A 17,880-nucleotide genomic window follows, 5' to 3' on the forward strand; every position below is an offset into this window, starting at 1 on the left:
AAGGGTATCAATATATTGCGTTTATCATTTAGGGCAGTCCTGTCCATTCATACAAATAATGATGGCAGATCAAAAAATACCAAAAATATTTAGATACATTTTTTTATCCATTGCATTCCTTAGTCTTGTTTTTATCCCTTTTGCAATTAATTTATATTTCTTCTTTTATTTATTTCTTCAAGTGCATCATCTCTCGCACGCACGCTCACGGACACACACACACACGCAGACGCAGCAGAGAAATGGCGGAGCGTTTGGAATGTAAAACACCGTTAGTTCCTGTGCTCCGCCATTCTCTGTTCTCTGTTTGGCATGCAGTCTCGTGTTCGCTCTTTTCCTCGTTCTCGTTTTGGGTTTCACTTTCAGTCGTCGCTTGACTTCCGCAGCTTTCGCATTTCTCGCGTTCGTCTCCCGTCCGGTCGTTCGCCGCACTCTCTCTTTCTTTTTCTATCTCACTTCATCGCCGCCGTCTCACCTCCTCTCCGGTCCGATTGATGTTATTGTTATTATTTTTGGTGGTCAATATATTTCACAGTGCATAAAATAAACTTAGAAAATACTACAGCCCAAAAATGTAAAAAAATATAGTATAGAAATTTGAGAAGACAAGACGAAAAACTACGAATAAATAAAACTAATAATAAAAGGTGGGAAATTGCCTGGGTAAGGGATAAAGTGTGATGAAGTTGTTTGCCCCCGAAAACAGCTGTTGTTTTTGTGTGTGTTATGCCATTTCACCTGCTCCAGTTTACTTCCTCCTCATCCTTTTATTTTACTTTTTTATCCTTTCTTTCATTCCCCGGTTTGAACGCTCCAGGAAAACAAAACAAACTTAGAACAAATGACAACAATAGGGATAAACATTAATACAAATTACAGAGAAGTAAAAAAATATATAAAATTAAAGAAACTTGGCTTATATTAAAATTTATTTTAAGTATTCATTTTATATATCGAATTTATTAAGCTCTCAAATTAATTCAAATTAAAATAATTTAAAAATAAATCAAAGCAAAATTGTAATATTTTTATTTTTATTTATATAATTTTATTTACTTTTAAATAATATTTATGAATTTGTACTAACAAATCATACCAGTAGAGGCTTAGATATTTATACCCTTGCAGGGACTTATAATATTAGTCAGAAGCTTAAAAGAAGGTGAAGGAATCATTTCCGACCCTATAAATCATATATATTCTTGATCAGTATAAACAGGCGAAACTTTCTAGGCATTTAGAAAGCAACCAAATTTTTGAAATTTTTTTCTTAAATTTTTAAACCTTTTTTTTTCATTGTTAACATTTTAAAATATTGACAAAAATTTTAATTGTTTAAAGTTTCAATTTAGGTATGCAGATCTTTTAAACTAATAAAAATAAGAACAGAACAACTTTCCGATTTGAAATTAATGCTTTTTTGGCTTAGTTATCATATTTTTAAATTTTGATTTGTCGAAAAATTTTCAATAAAAATATTGTTAATATCGGTTAAAAAATGGTAATGGACCTTCAGTCAGAAGCTTAAAAGAAGGTGAAGGAGTCATTTCCGACCCTATAAATTAGATATATTCTTGATCGGCATCAATAGTCGAATTTTTTTTAGCCAATCTCCGGCCAAAAAAAACTTTTCAGAAAGTTCCCATTTTTTAAAAAAAGGAAAGGGGTTACATCGTTAAAATTGTCAAAAATCGGTCAAAAATTAATGCTTTTTTAATTGAGTTATGAGATTTCAAAATTTAGATTTGTCCTAAAAATTGCCAAAATACCATAAAACTGTTATTATTTATCTACATTGTGATTATTTTATTTACACACAATTAATTAATAAAATAAAATACCATTGACAGCCAGTATAATAATATCTTCTTTTATTTAAAAGGAAGATCCTATACTTATAATTATATTTATGAACCAAAGAAAGTAAGGAAACTGTATGCAAAATACCCTAGAAAAATACCCAGCATTTTGTGGCAGTGCAGCTAATCATGTGTGCGTGAGCCACTCACATACATATACATACATACATATGTGGTAATATGTTCTCATATAAATCTTTATGGACATTTTTAATTTCCTGCTCAATGGCGTACAAAATGCAAACAAACAGAGCAGCGGACAGGCTGAGCAAAGTGTGTCAATGCCCGGGCTTATACACCTCCTACCAGGAGCTGCAGCTGCTGCACAAACACCCCCTACACACACCCCCCACACACCCACAAGACAAAAAGTTTGCCCAACCTAAAGCCAAGAGCTATATATTCTGTTGCTGGCTTTATTTTTTCTTCTCAATCTTAGTTCCGCTGGCTGGAACCTCCTCCGGCCATCTTCTCTGTTTGCAGAGAGCTCTCTTCAACATGTGTCCCTGTGCCCCTTGATGGGGCATTGATATATGCCAGTGCCGAGCTTCAGGGATTGAGAATTGATAGGTCACAGCAACTGGGACAGGCAGGAAGAAAAACAATATCAGGTTCCTCTGGGTGTTGGATCAATTTTTAAAATCACTTTAGCTACACAGCGGTCTTAATCAGGTCAAAGTTGAGCTGCTGACTATATCTTAAATTAAAGTAAACCGACAAATTCCACCTCTAAAGCAAGATCTTTATAATCCTTTTCTTTTTGGAAAACTATTTAACCTTAAGAAACTTTTCCTTGCCGAAAAATTATATATATTTTCTTAGTTTTACAAGCGGAAACTTTGCTTGGCCAAGAATAGTTTCCTGTTTCGGCAACGCAGAATTTAACAACAACAATAAGAAAGGGACTTATATTAAAAGGCTGAAAAAGAGGAAAAACATTTAAGGAAAGGAAAAAGTGAAAAAGAACCTGAGGAAAACCTATGCAAACAAGCGTCGAAGTAAGCAACTGACCAACCACATCAATCATACGCAGTGTTGTGCGAGCCAAACATTTGCATAGTCCTTTCCCTGAATTTTCCCTTCTTCGAATTTTCCCCTAGACTCAAACTTGCTGAGCAATATGCAAATTGCAAATGTGCTTCAAGTTTTCCCTTTTCTTTCTTTCCCCCACCCCCCAAAATTTCCATTTTTCCTCCAGCCAAAACAGCTGCTGATTCTGTTGAAGTTTCACTTCTTGGTCAATACTTTTCCACACCGATTTCCATTGAAATGTGGCTTTCCTGTATATATATATATTATGTGGGAAGAAGAAACCCTCGACTAATTCAATTTTTTGTATGCTATTCCGCCTCTAAGTCGTTTATCTGGCAGCGAACACTGCCGCCACATCATTATTATTATTATAATCATGACGTCGGTCACATTATGCGGACGCGTTCAGGTTAAGTCGCCTGACATTGCCGCGATTATTCAATTTTTCATTTCGCCACCAAGTCAGATGGGCCTGAATTTATTGTCCCAAAAAAAAAAGACAAGGAGGCTCCGGGTACGAGGACTGATGATTGCATAAACAGCTCATTAAAAGACACATACCTATGTATGTATGTATATAGCCCGGTGTTGGGCCGGAAGAAGTCTCCTTGGTCTCTGTGACGGAGAGCTGGGAATCTTTACGACACACACATCTCTAATTTAGATAATGCCTGGCGCACAGCATGGCGTATGTGTATGTCCACACAGCTTACAAAGTCAAGCCACGAAAATCCCAGCAAGAAAAGACACTGCTACAAAAATATATTGTATACTATTCAGAAAGGATAATAATCCTGATCTTGTTCAAGGCAAGCAACAGGTGTTTTAATTAGGAAACCTTAGATAACTTCCTTTGTAATTAACTTTAAGTTTTACACTCTGTTGAAAAGAGTGAAAGACTCTTTTTCAGTTAATTCTTTAAAGAAGAAATAATTAGGTTTTTTGTCCAAGCAATTAAAATAAACCAATCAATAATAACACATATTTTCAAATGAGTCTTTAGATTAAAGTATTCAAAAGACTTATTTAAAACCAAAATCTTGTCAAAATAAAAATATTAAAAATATTATCCCTACATCTATTATACATTTCCTATTAATTCTTTTTGTATATATATGATTTAATTAATTCCTGCATCCTTATAATACTAATTTTCAACCTTTGCACTGCCTTATTTATATAATATTTCAACTCCCTATAATTCCTAAGCCAAATTTCCTTCAGTGTATACCTTAATGCCTGCTATAATGGCCGTTCTTGTTTGATTAATGAGCCGTTTGACTTGGCAACAGCTGAAGCTGATGCCAAGGCTGAGACTCTAACTGAATTCATAGACCAACATAGCTGGGGCGGGGGGAGGGGGCTAAGCAACTTTCCGCCGACTAATAAGACATCTTATCATCAACCCATCTTATCCCAAACCATCATCATCCCTCCCCGTGATAATAATAATTCGCACAGCATCCACAATGGTTGAGATACAAAAGCCGCACTCGGCATTAAAGCGGCCATCGTTGAAACGGGAAACGGTCGTTGTTAACAACAGTGCGCCCACCATCAAAAAGGTGACTCTGGTGCCCAAGGATGAGGTGAGAAAATACAAAAAAAAAATACTAAGTAGAAGCTGTTACAGGACTTTTCTTACACCTAATTTGCATACATATTTCACGCCATCTTGATCATGTTTTCTCCACAATACTTAATGATTATTTTATTGCTTGGAATATTTCAAGGATAAGGGGCAAAGTAGTTGCTATGATTTTTCCTTTAATTTATATTTATATTCACGCCTTGGATTTTTTTTTTTTAATATCAAATATACATATTTTAGGCAAGTTAATTAAGTATGCAAATGCCTTTTGTCTTTGTCTTTTTTTGGGGGTTGTGCCAGGACCTTAAAGGGATTAAGTGTCGTCTTCGTTTTTCTAGGCTCCTTTAATTGCCTTCAGACGCGCCACAGATAAATATATTCCCGCTTGGTCCTTTGAGGCATAGAATTCATAAATAAAACAACAGGACTCTCTCTCTCTTTCCCTTGTCCCCTTTCAGATTTCACAGTTTATACATTTTCAAATTATACACTCCAAGCTCAAGGGCGGGTAATTGACTTTGGGGGGGAGTGAGATTTCGATTGGCATTTCATTATTTCGGGGTATTTGTGGGCCATAAATAAAACACAAAACTCGATTTGCCAGGGCACATAGCGGCTGCTGATATCGATATATATACATATATATTTATATATATATATACCTGCTTCCACTTTCTATTTGGCTATAAATAAGTGGGTCCATAACGTCAATTTCCTGCCCTTTATTACCTTATTTTTGGGAGTTTTGGGAGCCGAAATACGAGGGGGGTGCAGACATAAACTAATAAAATACAAATAAAATTTATAGCGCCCAGCAAATAATTGAGCCATGCCCTGATTTTCCTTTCTCAAATTTAATTTGTTAAGGAAAAGGTTCTTAAGGACTGTCACTTTGGCTATTTTATGCCACTTTAGTATACAAGATAGGACGAAAAGTAAGTAGTCAGTTTTAAACATAGAAATTATTGAATTTATGGAAGGATTTATAAAGCTATCACAACTTGCATGTAGTTTTAGTGTTTGTATATTCTAGTAAATACTTTATTTATTGATATATATTTTTTATGTATTATTTCTTAATTAATTTTAATTATTTCTTGTATTTTTAGCTATTTTTTACTCTGTCAAATCTAGCTTCAAAAACTTGGCAAACACTTTTCTCTTCTCTTCAGGCAGTTGCAAAACTTTTCTTTGGCGACAAATTGAAGCAAAAACTTTTTGCCAGAAGCTGATTACGGTTGCCGAGAGGGGACTTGATTCGCATTTAATTATTCTCAGTTGAGACCCTTTTAATATGTTTTTTGTTTTTTTTTTTGCTTTAATTTTCTTTTTGTTTTTGTTAAAATCTGCAAATAACTCGTTGTCGTCGTTCGATTTAAATGAGCAAATAATGACAGCTGAAAAGCATTTCACTTTTTTATAACTTTGTCGACGGCTTCGAATAAATATTTTATTACTGAATTTAATGTGACATGGCTCTGTGATTCGCGGAAATAAAATCAGGATCAATGATTTTCTTGGGGTATAAACAGTATATAATTTAAAAAGCATTATACTAAGTTAAAGTCCCTATAGATAAATATATTATTTAAGAAATAACTTACATAGCTAACTTAACATAAGAGAACTGCATTTTCCTTTGATTATACTTTATAGTTCTATATATTGTTATCCTTTTTCTTCTCCCCTTTACTGCGACATACGTTTTTCCTACTTGGCCTAAAGAGTTGTGAAGTTTTTCCGGCCAAGATAAAGACGCCGCGAAGAACTCGGATCAATAAATAAAAGTAGACAATAAATTTTGCATGCCGGGACCGATAAGGATAAGGTCTTTGGTTAGACTTTTTACCCTTTCATTAATAATTGTCAGCCGGGCAGGCATGTGAGGAGTTGTGGGGTTGGGTCACCGAATAAATGAGCCAAAGGACCCAAAGTCCATCATAATGACATAAGTTTTTCCTCTGGCGTGTGTGTGTGGGTGTGTGTGGGCAATAAAAAAGTTTTGTGTGGGCGCTATATACTCGAAAAAATTATATGGTAAGGTCTAAGCAATAATATATTATATACTATATTTTTTTAGCAATTAAAAAGTATTTAAAAAAAAAGGAAACAGTTTGACATTTTAATTGTGTTTTGTAAGAAAAAAAACATTATATTTAAGTCATATTAACTTAACTAAAATTGTTGATAATATTATAAAAAATTTCCTCCAAACAGAAGATATTTTGATTTGATTTTAATGCAATGATAGCCTGTTTTTGGGGCCTGTTTTCTGCCTATTGAAATAAATACTAAAATAAATAAATATCATAAAAAATAAATATTAAATTTCAAAAATATTTATATACTTTCCTTCTTTATTATTATTTTGTGATATTTTTAAGTCCAAGTGTAGTCTTCCATTTCCATTTCAACATTCTCCGCTTTTGCCTTCAATGTTGCAAATGATTTTTTTCGCCATTCCTCACGGGAACCATTTTTGGAATGCCGTTGGTTCCCTCTCTCTCTCTCTTTCTCTATCTATCTATCTATCTCTTTCCCTCTATGTCCTTACTGCTGTCTCTTGGCCTATTCTGGCTCTTCTTCTTTTTGGTCAGGACTATAACTTTTTTCTGTGCAATTTCTAATTAAAAGCCGACATTTAGTTGAGCAGTGACAGCCGAAAAGTATGGATTAACACTGGACACAAGGTCCTGTGTTTTTGTTATCCTTTCAAAGTTAATTATTATAACAAAAAAAAAACCCTTTGAAATCATATTTATAAGGCCTATAAAATGCACTACGAAGTGAGTTCCGAAGCCAAGTTCCCAGACAGACCACAAAATCTTAGAAAGAAATGTAATTAAGCGAATATTACACTCAGTAAATAATTATTTAAATATAATATTTAATCCTATAAAAATTCGTATCATAAAAACCAACTAAAAATCGTAAAAGACGTGTAAACACATTCGAAAAAGAAAAAGTCCTTCGGAAACAGCGCCAAGTGAGTGACTGAAATTGTATAGCATACTTATGAGGGCAGCGCATTAACACTTAGTGTCCATTGTTCGCTCTCTCTCTTTCTCTCTGCGAGTGGATTTATAATTTCCACTGGCGCCTTTGACAACAGGACCTGCCCATTGTTGTCCTGAAACTTATCGCCGGTTAACAGCAGTTGCCACAGTAAACGCAGCAGGAATCGCAGCTGTAGCCACTTGCATTCGTCATTGTTTTTCCTTTTTTTTCCCCTCAAAATCCAATTAAGCACTTGGGGCTGCTTGGGGAAACCAAGGGGAAATGAGAGTAAAATCCCAAAAATGCAGCATACAGAATGTGTGAGTCGTTCGCTGGAAATAATGGTCGGCCATAAAATGCAGCTGGAGAAACCGCCACAAAGTCTCATAGGATATGTTTCAACACGACTGACTTAATAGCAGCTTGGAAATAATAAAAAATAACTTACAACTCTATCTTAAATTGCAAAAAAAAATAAATATATAAATTCATCAGGATATATAGATTTATAAGTCTAAAATATACTGACATCAGGATATAGATCTATTCATTCAGAACAATTAAACACAGAGACAGATAAGAGCTTAAAAAATCCCTTTACCATATATGATTTATTTCCCTGGCGATTTCCCCCCTCCTTTTACCTCACTCTTTAAATCGACTTTTATTACGCTTTTCATCACCATTTCTTTGCTTTTCCGTTTCCATATCAATTGTTGATGGGGGAAAAAAAGCCTTTGTATGGGAGAAAACTACATATTTGCGGGGCAATTATTTGCAGCTGGAAAATAAAATAAAATTCCTCGGTATATAAGGATGTAAAGAGGAGTCTGCCTGCTGCTGGATTATCCTGCCAGCAAGTTATCCAATTTAGAGCAAAAAAAGTAAAAAAAAGTAAGCCGCAGACAAAAGTCGTAAAATGCAACCATATGGTAGGTAGGTGGCCTCGGACTCCTGTTCGGACACAGGATACAAGCAAAAGGAAAAACAGAAAAGGAAAAGATAAAATGGACAGAGAAAACAAACCTTTGTGGTTATCCTCCTACACACATACACACAAAATCAACAATAACAAAGTATTTTCAAGCATATGCACTTGTCAGTGGCATCTCCAGTGCCTCCTCCACTGAGTGGCAGCCCATAAAAGATGCATCCCCTCCTGTCCAGAAAAACCTTGGCATCGCCTATGGCTTTGTCAGCTGTCGGCTTTGGTTGCATTTTAAAGAAGCATCAAAAAAAAAAAAGAAATTTTTGGCAAAAATAAACCCAAGGCAATTTAGAAAGAAAAATCTAAAGGGTTTGCTTTTGGGATAGTTAAAGTACAAGGAAATGTTTAGACTTTAGAAGTTGGTAAAATAAATATGATTCAAGAATAAATATATACATATATTTGGAAGAAGGTCCTAAAGTAATCACTAGTGTTTTTAAAAACTTTAAAAAATGTGTAAAAAATTATGTTGAAAAATGTTATATTAAAAAGAAAACAAATTTACATTAAATTTGCTTCCCAAAACATTGTATTACATACTTTTAAACACATTTTTCAGGCTTTTAAAAACCTTACAAATTTCTAAAGAACCTCAACTAAAATGTTTTGACTTTAGAAGTTGGCAAAATAAATATGATTCAAGAATAAATATATACATATATTTGTAAGAAGGCCCTAAAAAATCACTAGTGTTTTTAAAACCCTTAAAAATGTGTCAAAAATTATGTTGAAAAATGTTATATTAAAAAGAAAACATATTTACATTAAATTTGCTTCCCAAAACATTGTATTACATACTTTTAAACACATTTTTCAGGCTTTTAAAAACCTTACAAATTTCTAAAGAACCTCAACTAAAATGTTTTGACTTTAGAAGTTGGCAAAATAAATATGATTCAAGAATTAATATATACATATATTTGGAAGAAGGTCCTAAAGTAATCACTAGTGTTTTTAAAAACTTTAAAAAATGTGTCAAAAATAATGTTGAAAAATGTTATATTAAAAAGAAAACAAATTTACATTAAATTTGCTTCCCAAAACATTGTATTACATACTTTTAAACACATTGTTCAGGCTTTTAAAAACCTTACAAATTTCTCAAGAATCCCAACTAACATAAATATATTTTTATTAAATATCCCTAGTACCTTTTTTTGTTCAGTGCCAAATCGAACAATTGAAAGACAACCTTGGCGGTAATCAGGGTAAATGAGGAAAGGCAGGAAGTGCGCGAAATGCCGCAGCCAGAAACTGGGATTCAATAGTACCATGTCCGGAGCCAGGGAATGCAAATGCAGACGATACGATCGATAATATGGATACCAATGGGAAATGGGTGTGGAAATGCGAATGGGAATGGGAATGGGAATGGTGCTTGGGTCCCTTACCTTTTTCCCGCAATGAGCGTTTAATGAGCTGTGAACGCATTCACAAAGCGCCTGCATTTGGCGTTTTGCCCAAGGCTTCAACTCCGGCAACAAAAGGCCAACACAGAAATTGGCGAACAACAAATGCTGCTAACAGCATTTCCATTTCCATTTCCCTTAACCTTTCTCCCCTCCCCCCCATCTAGTAGTCGTCATTTGAACAAAACACAAAAAAATTATGCGGACACTTGGGAAAACCATCGCGTATACGCCCCGTGTGACAAGAGAGGGAAAACCAGAGCCAAAAAGTGTTGTGACTTTGGCACTACAAAAGCGGAACTAAATGGAGTTTGCTTAATTGTCAGAAAATAATGAAAAGGATATACTACAAATAATCTTAGAAAAACTATATAATACTAATAAATATTAGTTTTAACTTTGTTTCTAAGGCTTTTCCTTGAAATACAAAACCCCAAGCTTTAAGAGCTCCTTCCTCCTGTTGGCAATTGTCACACCTTTTTATTGCCCCAACTGGCATTAATAGCTAATGAAGGGACATCAATTGCCCAGCTACGGGACACCAAAGGACACCGCAGGAGGCTGAACACAGGACGCTGGATCCTGGACAATTGGCCGCCATCAAATGTCAGACAATTTACAATCGCCGGACACTAAATGGGCTCTCCCTCTCACTCGTTGCTTTTGTTTTGTTTTGTTTTTTGTAATGGCCATAAATTGATGTTGGGATCCTTTATTTTTTTGTGTCCTTTTGTAGGTCAGAAATTGCTGCTTTTCCACACATTTTCCTTGACAGAAATTATTTATGATAATTTTATTGCAAGTTCCGGCAATTCTTTTGGTTCAAATTAAATGCTGAACAGGAAATGTAATAGTAAATCAATTATGATTTATATCAAAAAAATTGAGCTCTTTAAAAATATATAGTTCTTGAAATCGGTTTTAAAAGCTAGCTTAATGATGTTTTTTTTTACTGCAAAAGAAAATGTGTAAAAAAAAAAAACACAGCGTCGTAAACACCGGAAATCGAGTTAATGCCAAGTGACTTTAATGGCCTCATCAAACGGCAAAAACTAAACCCGAAATTGTACAGCTTAAAACTTTTCATGGCTCTCTCTCTATCTCTCTCTCTCTCACTCAGACTGAACTTTTCCCTGGGTTTTTCGCCATGGCCAATGGAAAATCAAGGAAAATATAGTCGGTCATAAAACGGCAGCCATCTCTATGTTATGCATGCTCTTTGGCCCAAAAAGTTCTTCCCACTCGACCTCAAGTAATAGAATTAGTTTTGTAATTTCAATTAGCACCAGCGCCTGCATCCATTTTCCATTTTCCATTTCCCATTTCCGCCGGCAAGTGCACATGCTACATACATTTTTAATTAAATTTCAATACAAGCCCAGTCAGCAGCACTTGGGGGGGGGACTTTAGCAGGAATCGAATTTCCAAGGAACAACCAAAACCAAAAGCACACACAATCACAATGCGAATCCTTCGTTAAGAAATCCGAACCCGGGCCAAGTGCAAATTGAGTGAAGGCGAAGGATTATGTGTGGTTGTGTCTATGTGTGTGTGTGTGTGTGCTTGTGTTTTTGTTTGTGGAGGGGGCGTGGCACAAAAAAAAAACATGGAAAGGGAAAGGGATAGGGGCTGGGGCAGGGGCAGGGGCGAAACTCTTTGCCTCACATGCAAAATGCATTCAATTCATTTAGCATTTTTTTTGGGAAAGTATACCCTAGAGTGGAGTTTGTTAGAAATTGGGTTAGGATAAGTTGTGGGAAAAATACTTAAATATATACATATATATATTTTATTCTGTATTTTAGGGAATTTTTTTTTTATGAAAATGAACAAAAATAGTGCTGGCTTTAAACAACAATGAGTCAGCATTTATTTAAGGTATAGATGCAGATCATTTAATCGAGGGTAGTTTAATATAATTGTCATGATAAAGACTTACCGCTGTAGATGAGACACGTGTTATAATTAATTCCATCCAGTGTTGAGTATTATTCACGACGTCATCGAACTAGGCTTCATCCAGATTATCCAGATCCATTGTATTGATTAGTTGATGTCACTAATTGCATTGACCAAGTGCAAAGACTAACTGCAATGACGAAATGCAATAGTCAAAGCCAAAAGTAACACAGTCACGTGCAATGGCTGAGTCCAAACACTAACACTTCCGCGATCACTTACGATGTTGACGCTAGGTACCCCTAGGACAGAATGATGCGAGCGCGGCCGAAGTGCCTCTATTTATAGTCCCCGAGCCAAGAGAACAGTGAAATTGAGAGCAAGAGAGCAAGAACGATCTGCAGAGGCGAGCAGAGGCGAGCAGAGCAGAGGCGAGCGTAGGTGAGCGTAGGTGAGCAGAGAAAAGCACAGGTGAGCAGAGCAGAGCAGAGGCAAGCAGAGCAAAGCAGAGCTGAGCAGAGCTGAGCAGAGCTGAGCAGAGCAGAGCAGAGCAGAGCTGAGCAGAGCAGAGCACAACATGTGGAGATGCACAGAGAGAGTTAGAGATATCCATTTAAATTGAGTTAAACAGAGTGGGAGCGAGAGGGGGAGCAAGAGCAGCAGAGGGAGTGGGAAGCATAGAAGCGGACAGAGGGACGGACATGGTTACATGGCTACATCGACTCGGCTGTTAATGCTAATCAAGAATATATATGTATATATACTATATAATAATATATAAAAAATGTATTAAATATAAATATTTATTAATTATTATAATTATTACTATTAATTATTATAATTATTAATGCTAATCAAGAATATATGTACATACTATATAATAATATGTAGAAACAGCTATTAAATATATATATTTAAATAATACAATAAAATATAGATAAAGTTCCCTTATAAAATCCATATAAAATTATAAAATTTACATACATATTTTTATATATATAATATAATATATAATATAAATAAAATTCTCTACTAAAGTTCATTCAAAACTATATTTTATTATTGTTATTTTTTCAAGCTGTCTCCTTAGATTTATTTGTTATTGCAGGGTATATAAACAACCACTTCCGTTTCCCCTATTCACTTTCTTCGTGTCTGTTTACAGTTTGGCCTTAATTTCCTCGCCATTCACTTGTCAATTAAGCGCTTCAAGGACTGACTTTTCCCATTTGTTTTTCCCTGGGAAACTTCAGCAAAAAAACTGATAGAGAACAATGAAATAAATGCAGAGAAAAATTTATGGAATATATATTGTATTTATATTGTATTTATATTGGAATTAATAGCTATCATTGATAAGTACTCGTAGTGTAATATATATATTCTCTTTACTACATTTGACAAATACTTGCTGGCTGACCATTAGTTTAATTAAAACAACGGGGTCCCCCAAAAACAAGGCGCAGCTCCATGCAATTAACCAATTGGTGGTAAAAGAAGGCGAGAAATGTGAAAATATGAAATATGAAACATGAGAAGAGGTCACACATTGTGTGGGGAAACAACAAAAGGAAATAATAATAAAAGAAAATTGAGGGGGGAAATATATCAGAAGAAAAATTAGATAGAGAGCTGCTGCTTTTAAAGGAATATATTTCCCACAAAGTGGAAAATGGAACTTTGTGTCTTGACTTTAAATATATGATCTTTAAATAATATTTCTTATTAAAATATATACAAATATATATATATATTTCCTGACTATGTATTTTATTTATATTTTATAATTACTAAACTTACTTATATTAAATATATTTCTTTTATCTTTGCAGGAACTGGTGGCCATTTCTCCGGAGCGTCGCAACTGGCGTGGCATCTTTATTGCCTTGCTGGTTATTGCCGCCGTCTTTAGCCTGATCATATTCTCGATCTTCCTGCTATCGCCGGAGGATGAGGGCCTGCGGATCCGAGGACGACGCATCCTGCCCAGCGATATATTGGGCAGGAGTCTGCAATGGAAGCCCTTTAATGGAACCTGGAGCAATGGTACTTTTATACTTTTCATATTATTATATAAATTAATATAACATATAATATTTAGATTAAAATATTTATTATATTTGATTCTAATTTGTTATATTTTGTATATATAATATATATATTGTTATTATTAAAACCCCTTTCTATTTTTATAGGACGTGAACTCGTTTATCGCGATCCCACGGGGGGCCTATCCATACTCAATATGGCCGATCTCACCACACGCATTCTTATGACCAATTCCACATTTGTAAGTCCAAGAAAACTATATATTTTTCACAATAAATTAAATAAATTTCATATATATTTAATAATATTTATTTAATATTTGAAATAACAGCGCCAACTGAATGCAGAATCATTTCTTGTGGCACCTGACCAGAAATATGTGCTCCTGCAGTCGGACAGCAATGCGGAGGGTTCCAGGTGGGTTTTACCTCAACTTTCCTAAACTTTATTTATTTTTAAATATTTTATTTATTTATCTTTATAAATATTTATTTGATTTATTAATTTCCTCACCTAGACATCACGTATACGAGGTGCAAACGGCCAACACATTTCCGCTGGGACCAACGGAGAATATAGCGGAGGCGCCACGATTGCAGCATGTGGTTTGGGCACCTGTTAATCCACCTGCCCCACCACCACCACCACCGCCGCCTGGCACCACAATGGCCCCCCTGCCCAGTGGCAGCATAATCCTTAATAGCCTGGCGGGGGCAGCCAATGGCCTGGGACCGGCCACAGCAGCGGGTGGTGCCTCCTCCTCCTCCTCCTCGAATGGCAAAGTCGGTGGCCCAAACTCTCTTAACCAGGCCATTGCCTTTGTCTACCTCAATGACATATACTACAAGCCCAAGGTGCAAGGCGAACTGGTCTGCAGGATAACGCAAACGGGTTCGGGATCCAGTTCGGGTTCGGAGACGGAGACCCTAAGCAGTGTGGTCTTCAATGGCGTTCCAGATTGGACATATGAGACGGTACCCGAGCTGGAGAGTCGCCGGAGCAGCATGGAGTTCTCACCGGACGGCCTTTACCTGGCCTTTCTCAGCTACAACGACAGCGAAGTCAACGAGTACAAGTGAGTGGCAATACAAACCCTTCAAAATGAATCAAAAAATAATCACTTTACCTTCCAGATACACCTGGATGGGTGACGATATCAAATACCCGGCGGTGATGAGTCAACGGTATCCCAAGACGGGTTCCTGCAATCCAAATGTCACCGTAAATGTGGTCAATCTTTCTGTTATCAAATACATCTTTCCCACACAAATTAAATTGCCGGCGGAACTATCCAATGGCAGCTATGTGGGTGGCCTCACCTGGGCCTCACCCATCGATCTCTCGGTGACGGTGACCAATCGGGAACAGACCAAAGCCACCACGGTTTTGTGCCGGGCACCGCATTTCCACTGCCAGGCCGTGCACACCGAGGTGACCATCAACGATGGCTGGGTTCTGCCCGCCGAGCGACCCATCTTCTCTGCTCGCAATCAATTGCAAAAGTCTGTGGCCTCCAAGCTCTTCCAGAATCCCGAGGAAATGCCGCCAGAGGATCGGCACATAAACTTCACAGAGGGCGGAGGTGGAGGAGGAGGAGATGGAGAGACCACGACGTACGAGATTAGCAATGGAGGATACCTCCTGAAGCGACTGCCTGTGAGGGATGGTGAACATGGTCATTACCGTCATGTGGTCTTCATTTCCTCGCTGGATCGACGTCCGGTGCCTCTCACCATGGGTCGTTTCGAGGTCACCGAAATTGTGGGCTGGGATGAGCCGCATGAGATTGTCTACTTCATGGCCGCACCGGAGAAGAGACCCGGGGAGAGGCATCTCTACAAGATTAGCCTGAAGCTTAATGTCACAGAATCGAATAGGACATATATTACATCCTCATCGCCCACCTGTCTCACCTGCGATAATACAGAGTCCACATATCGGTTGCATCGGGCTCGAATCTCGCAGAGAGGTGATCGCTGGGAGGATATTGTGGCTCGTTTGGAGCCGGATGATTGTCTATACGATATACCCAAGAATTGTCTATATAATCGGGTTCAGTTCAGCCGAGACTATAGCTACTATGTGCAGGAGTGTCTGGGTCCAGAGGCGCCCAGTGTTTACCTGGTGGAGACGGCCAGTAATGATAAGATTTATGTCCTGAATGCCGGCGATGTCCTGCGCCATCGATTGTCCCAACTGGCAGTGCCACAGATGCGAACCTTTAGTGTGGAAATACGGCATGGATTCCATGCCCAAGTGAGGCTGTTTTTGCCTCCAGGAATGCGGGAAGAGGAGGATGTGGCCTTTCCCCTGGTGCTGCATGTGTAAGTTCAAGGGAAGATATAGATTAATATAAATTTAAAAATATTTCTTTGTTACATTTCTCATACTTAGCGACGCCTCGCCGGGCTCGCAGTTGGTCACGGAACGCTTCCATGTGGACTGGAATTGGTATCTGGCCAGTCAGCGGAGCTTCATTGTGGCCCAGATCGATGGACGTGGCAGTGGCTTCCAGGGGGAACTGTTGCGCACTCAGGTTCATGGAAAACTGGGCACTGTTGAGGTGGAGGATCAACTGGGTGTACTCACGTAAGGAGAATGAAAACCCTGACTTTACGAGATGCTTATACCAAATGTATCTTACAGATACTTGCGTGACAATCTGAAGTTCATAGATCCACTGAGAATCTGCGCCTTTGGTTGGGGCTACGGAGGCTATGCCTCAGCCATGATGCTCATCGATGATTCGCAGCAGGTGCTCCAGTGTGCGGTGGCCATTAATCCAATTGTGAACTTTGGATTTCACTGTGAGTCCTTTAAGGAAGCTCTATTGATGTTCCTTAACACATTTCTCACCAACTAGATTCCTTCTTCACGGAGCGTTATATACCCCTCAAGGGGGATTATTTGAGGGCCTTGCAGGAGGCAGATCTCACCATGAAGGCGGGCAACATCAAGGGTCGTAATCTGATGCTAATGCATGGCACTGCCGACACCTTGGTCCATCAGGAGCACACTCTAATGCTGGTGCGTGCCCTGGTGGAGCAACAGGTTAAGTTCCGGCATCAGGTATATCCGGATGAGGATCATGCCATCGCCAGGTCACTGAGCCATGTCTACAAGACAATGGAATGGTACTTTGATGAGTGCTTCGGCCCCGTCGATGACAACGAGTGGGACCCCACGGGTCTGTTCGTGTTCAAGCAATAATTAAGACCCCCCTACGATCCTTACGACGAGGATCCGCTGGCCAATCAGCTCAGCGACATTGATACCGGCCCCGTCGATACCCAGGCGGGCGATGCCCAAGCGCCTGGCGATGCGAATGGGGACCAGGATCCTGAACGGGATCCTGGCAGTAATCTCTCCACCCTGCTCACAGCCACCACGACGAGCACTTCGCTGTCGGCCCTCGATGAGCTGGATAATCGGCTGCAGGCGTTCGATCTGATCACCTCCTCCACGGCCACCACCCTCAGCAAGGTCGCCGGCAAGTTATGCAATTATAGTAGCAAGCGGCGGCTTCATCAATCGGAGGCAACGTTGGCACAAAAGTCGCGCATCCTGCAGCACTAGATCTTCGGGACGAAGAATTTCCTTCCATGTGTGTGAGTTGTGTGTGTCCAGTGGGTGTATGTGTGAGAGTGTGCTAGAGTGTGTGTATGTGTGTGTGAAACTTTCCCGGAAATGGGATCCTTTGGGGAGACTTTCTATAGCATGTCCTGCCAGGATGTCTTTATATTATTTTTCTATATGTTTTGTAATCTTTTTTTTATATTTCGTTTAGATGCATCTATTTTGTATAATATTTGTATTATATTCCATTAATTTCCAAGCCCTTTAAAATAATTTATATTCATTTCTTGCCTCAATATATAATTTATATATTTATTCACAACTTTATTTAAACAACCTGCTAGAAATCTGGGATTATCATTGAGGTTGTATTAAATAATAGCTCTTCTTTTTGCTACCAAAAGTACTCCCTTTCTTCTGCTTATTTAATTTAATTATTTTACTTACTAAATTCAACTAATTAAAGCAACCATTATTTAT

The 17,880-nt window shown here is 37.7% G+C and overlaps 1 protein-coding gene across 1 annotated transcript; it reads left to right on the plus strand.

Annotated features, from left to right (window-relative positions):
- The first annotated feature begins 288 nt into the window (after positions 1-288).
- Positions 289-17,535, plus strand: LOC110178847 (inactive dipeptidyl peptidase 10). Its single transcript, XM_086835261.1, is given in 10 exon segments — positions 289-647; positions 4,353-4,480; positions 13,608-13,821; positions 13,971-14,065; positions 14,156-14,241; positions 14,342-14,899; positions 14,958-16,148; positions 16,219-16,413; positions 16,471-16,631; positions 16,688-17,535. Coding segments are annotated over 9 exon segments (3,333 nt in total). The 5' UTR covers positions 289-647; positions 4,353-4,360; the 3' UTR covers positions 17,401-17,535.
- Positions 17,536-17,880: the final 345 nt, after the last annotated feature.

The sequence above is a fragment of the Drosophila serrata genome, unplaced genomic scaffold (assembly GCF_035046125.1).
Source record: "Drosophila serrata isolate PLE 108 unplaced genomic scaffold, ASM3504612v1 contig_276, whole genome shotgun sequence".
NCBI classification, from domain to species: Eukaryota; Metazoa; Arthropoda; class Insecta; order Diptera; family Drosophilidae; genus Drosophila; species Drosophila serrata.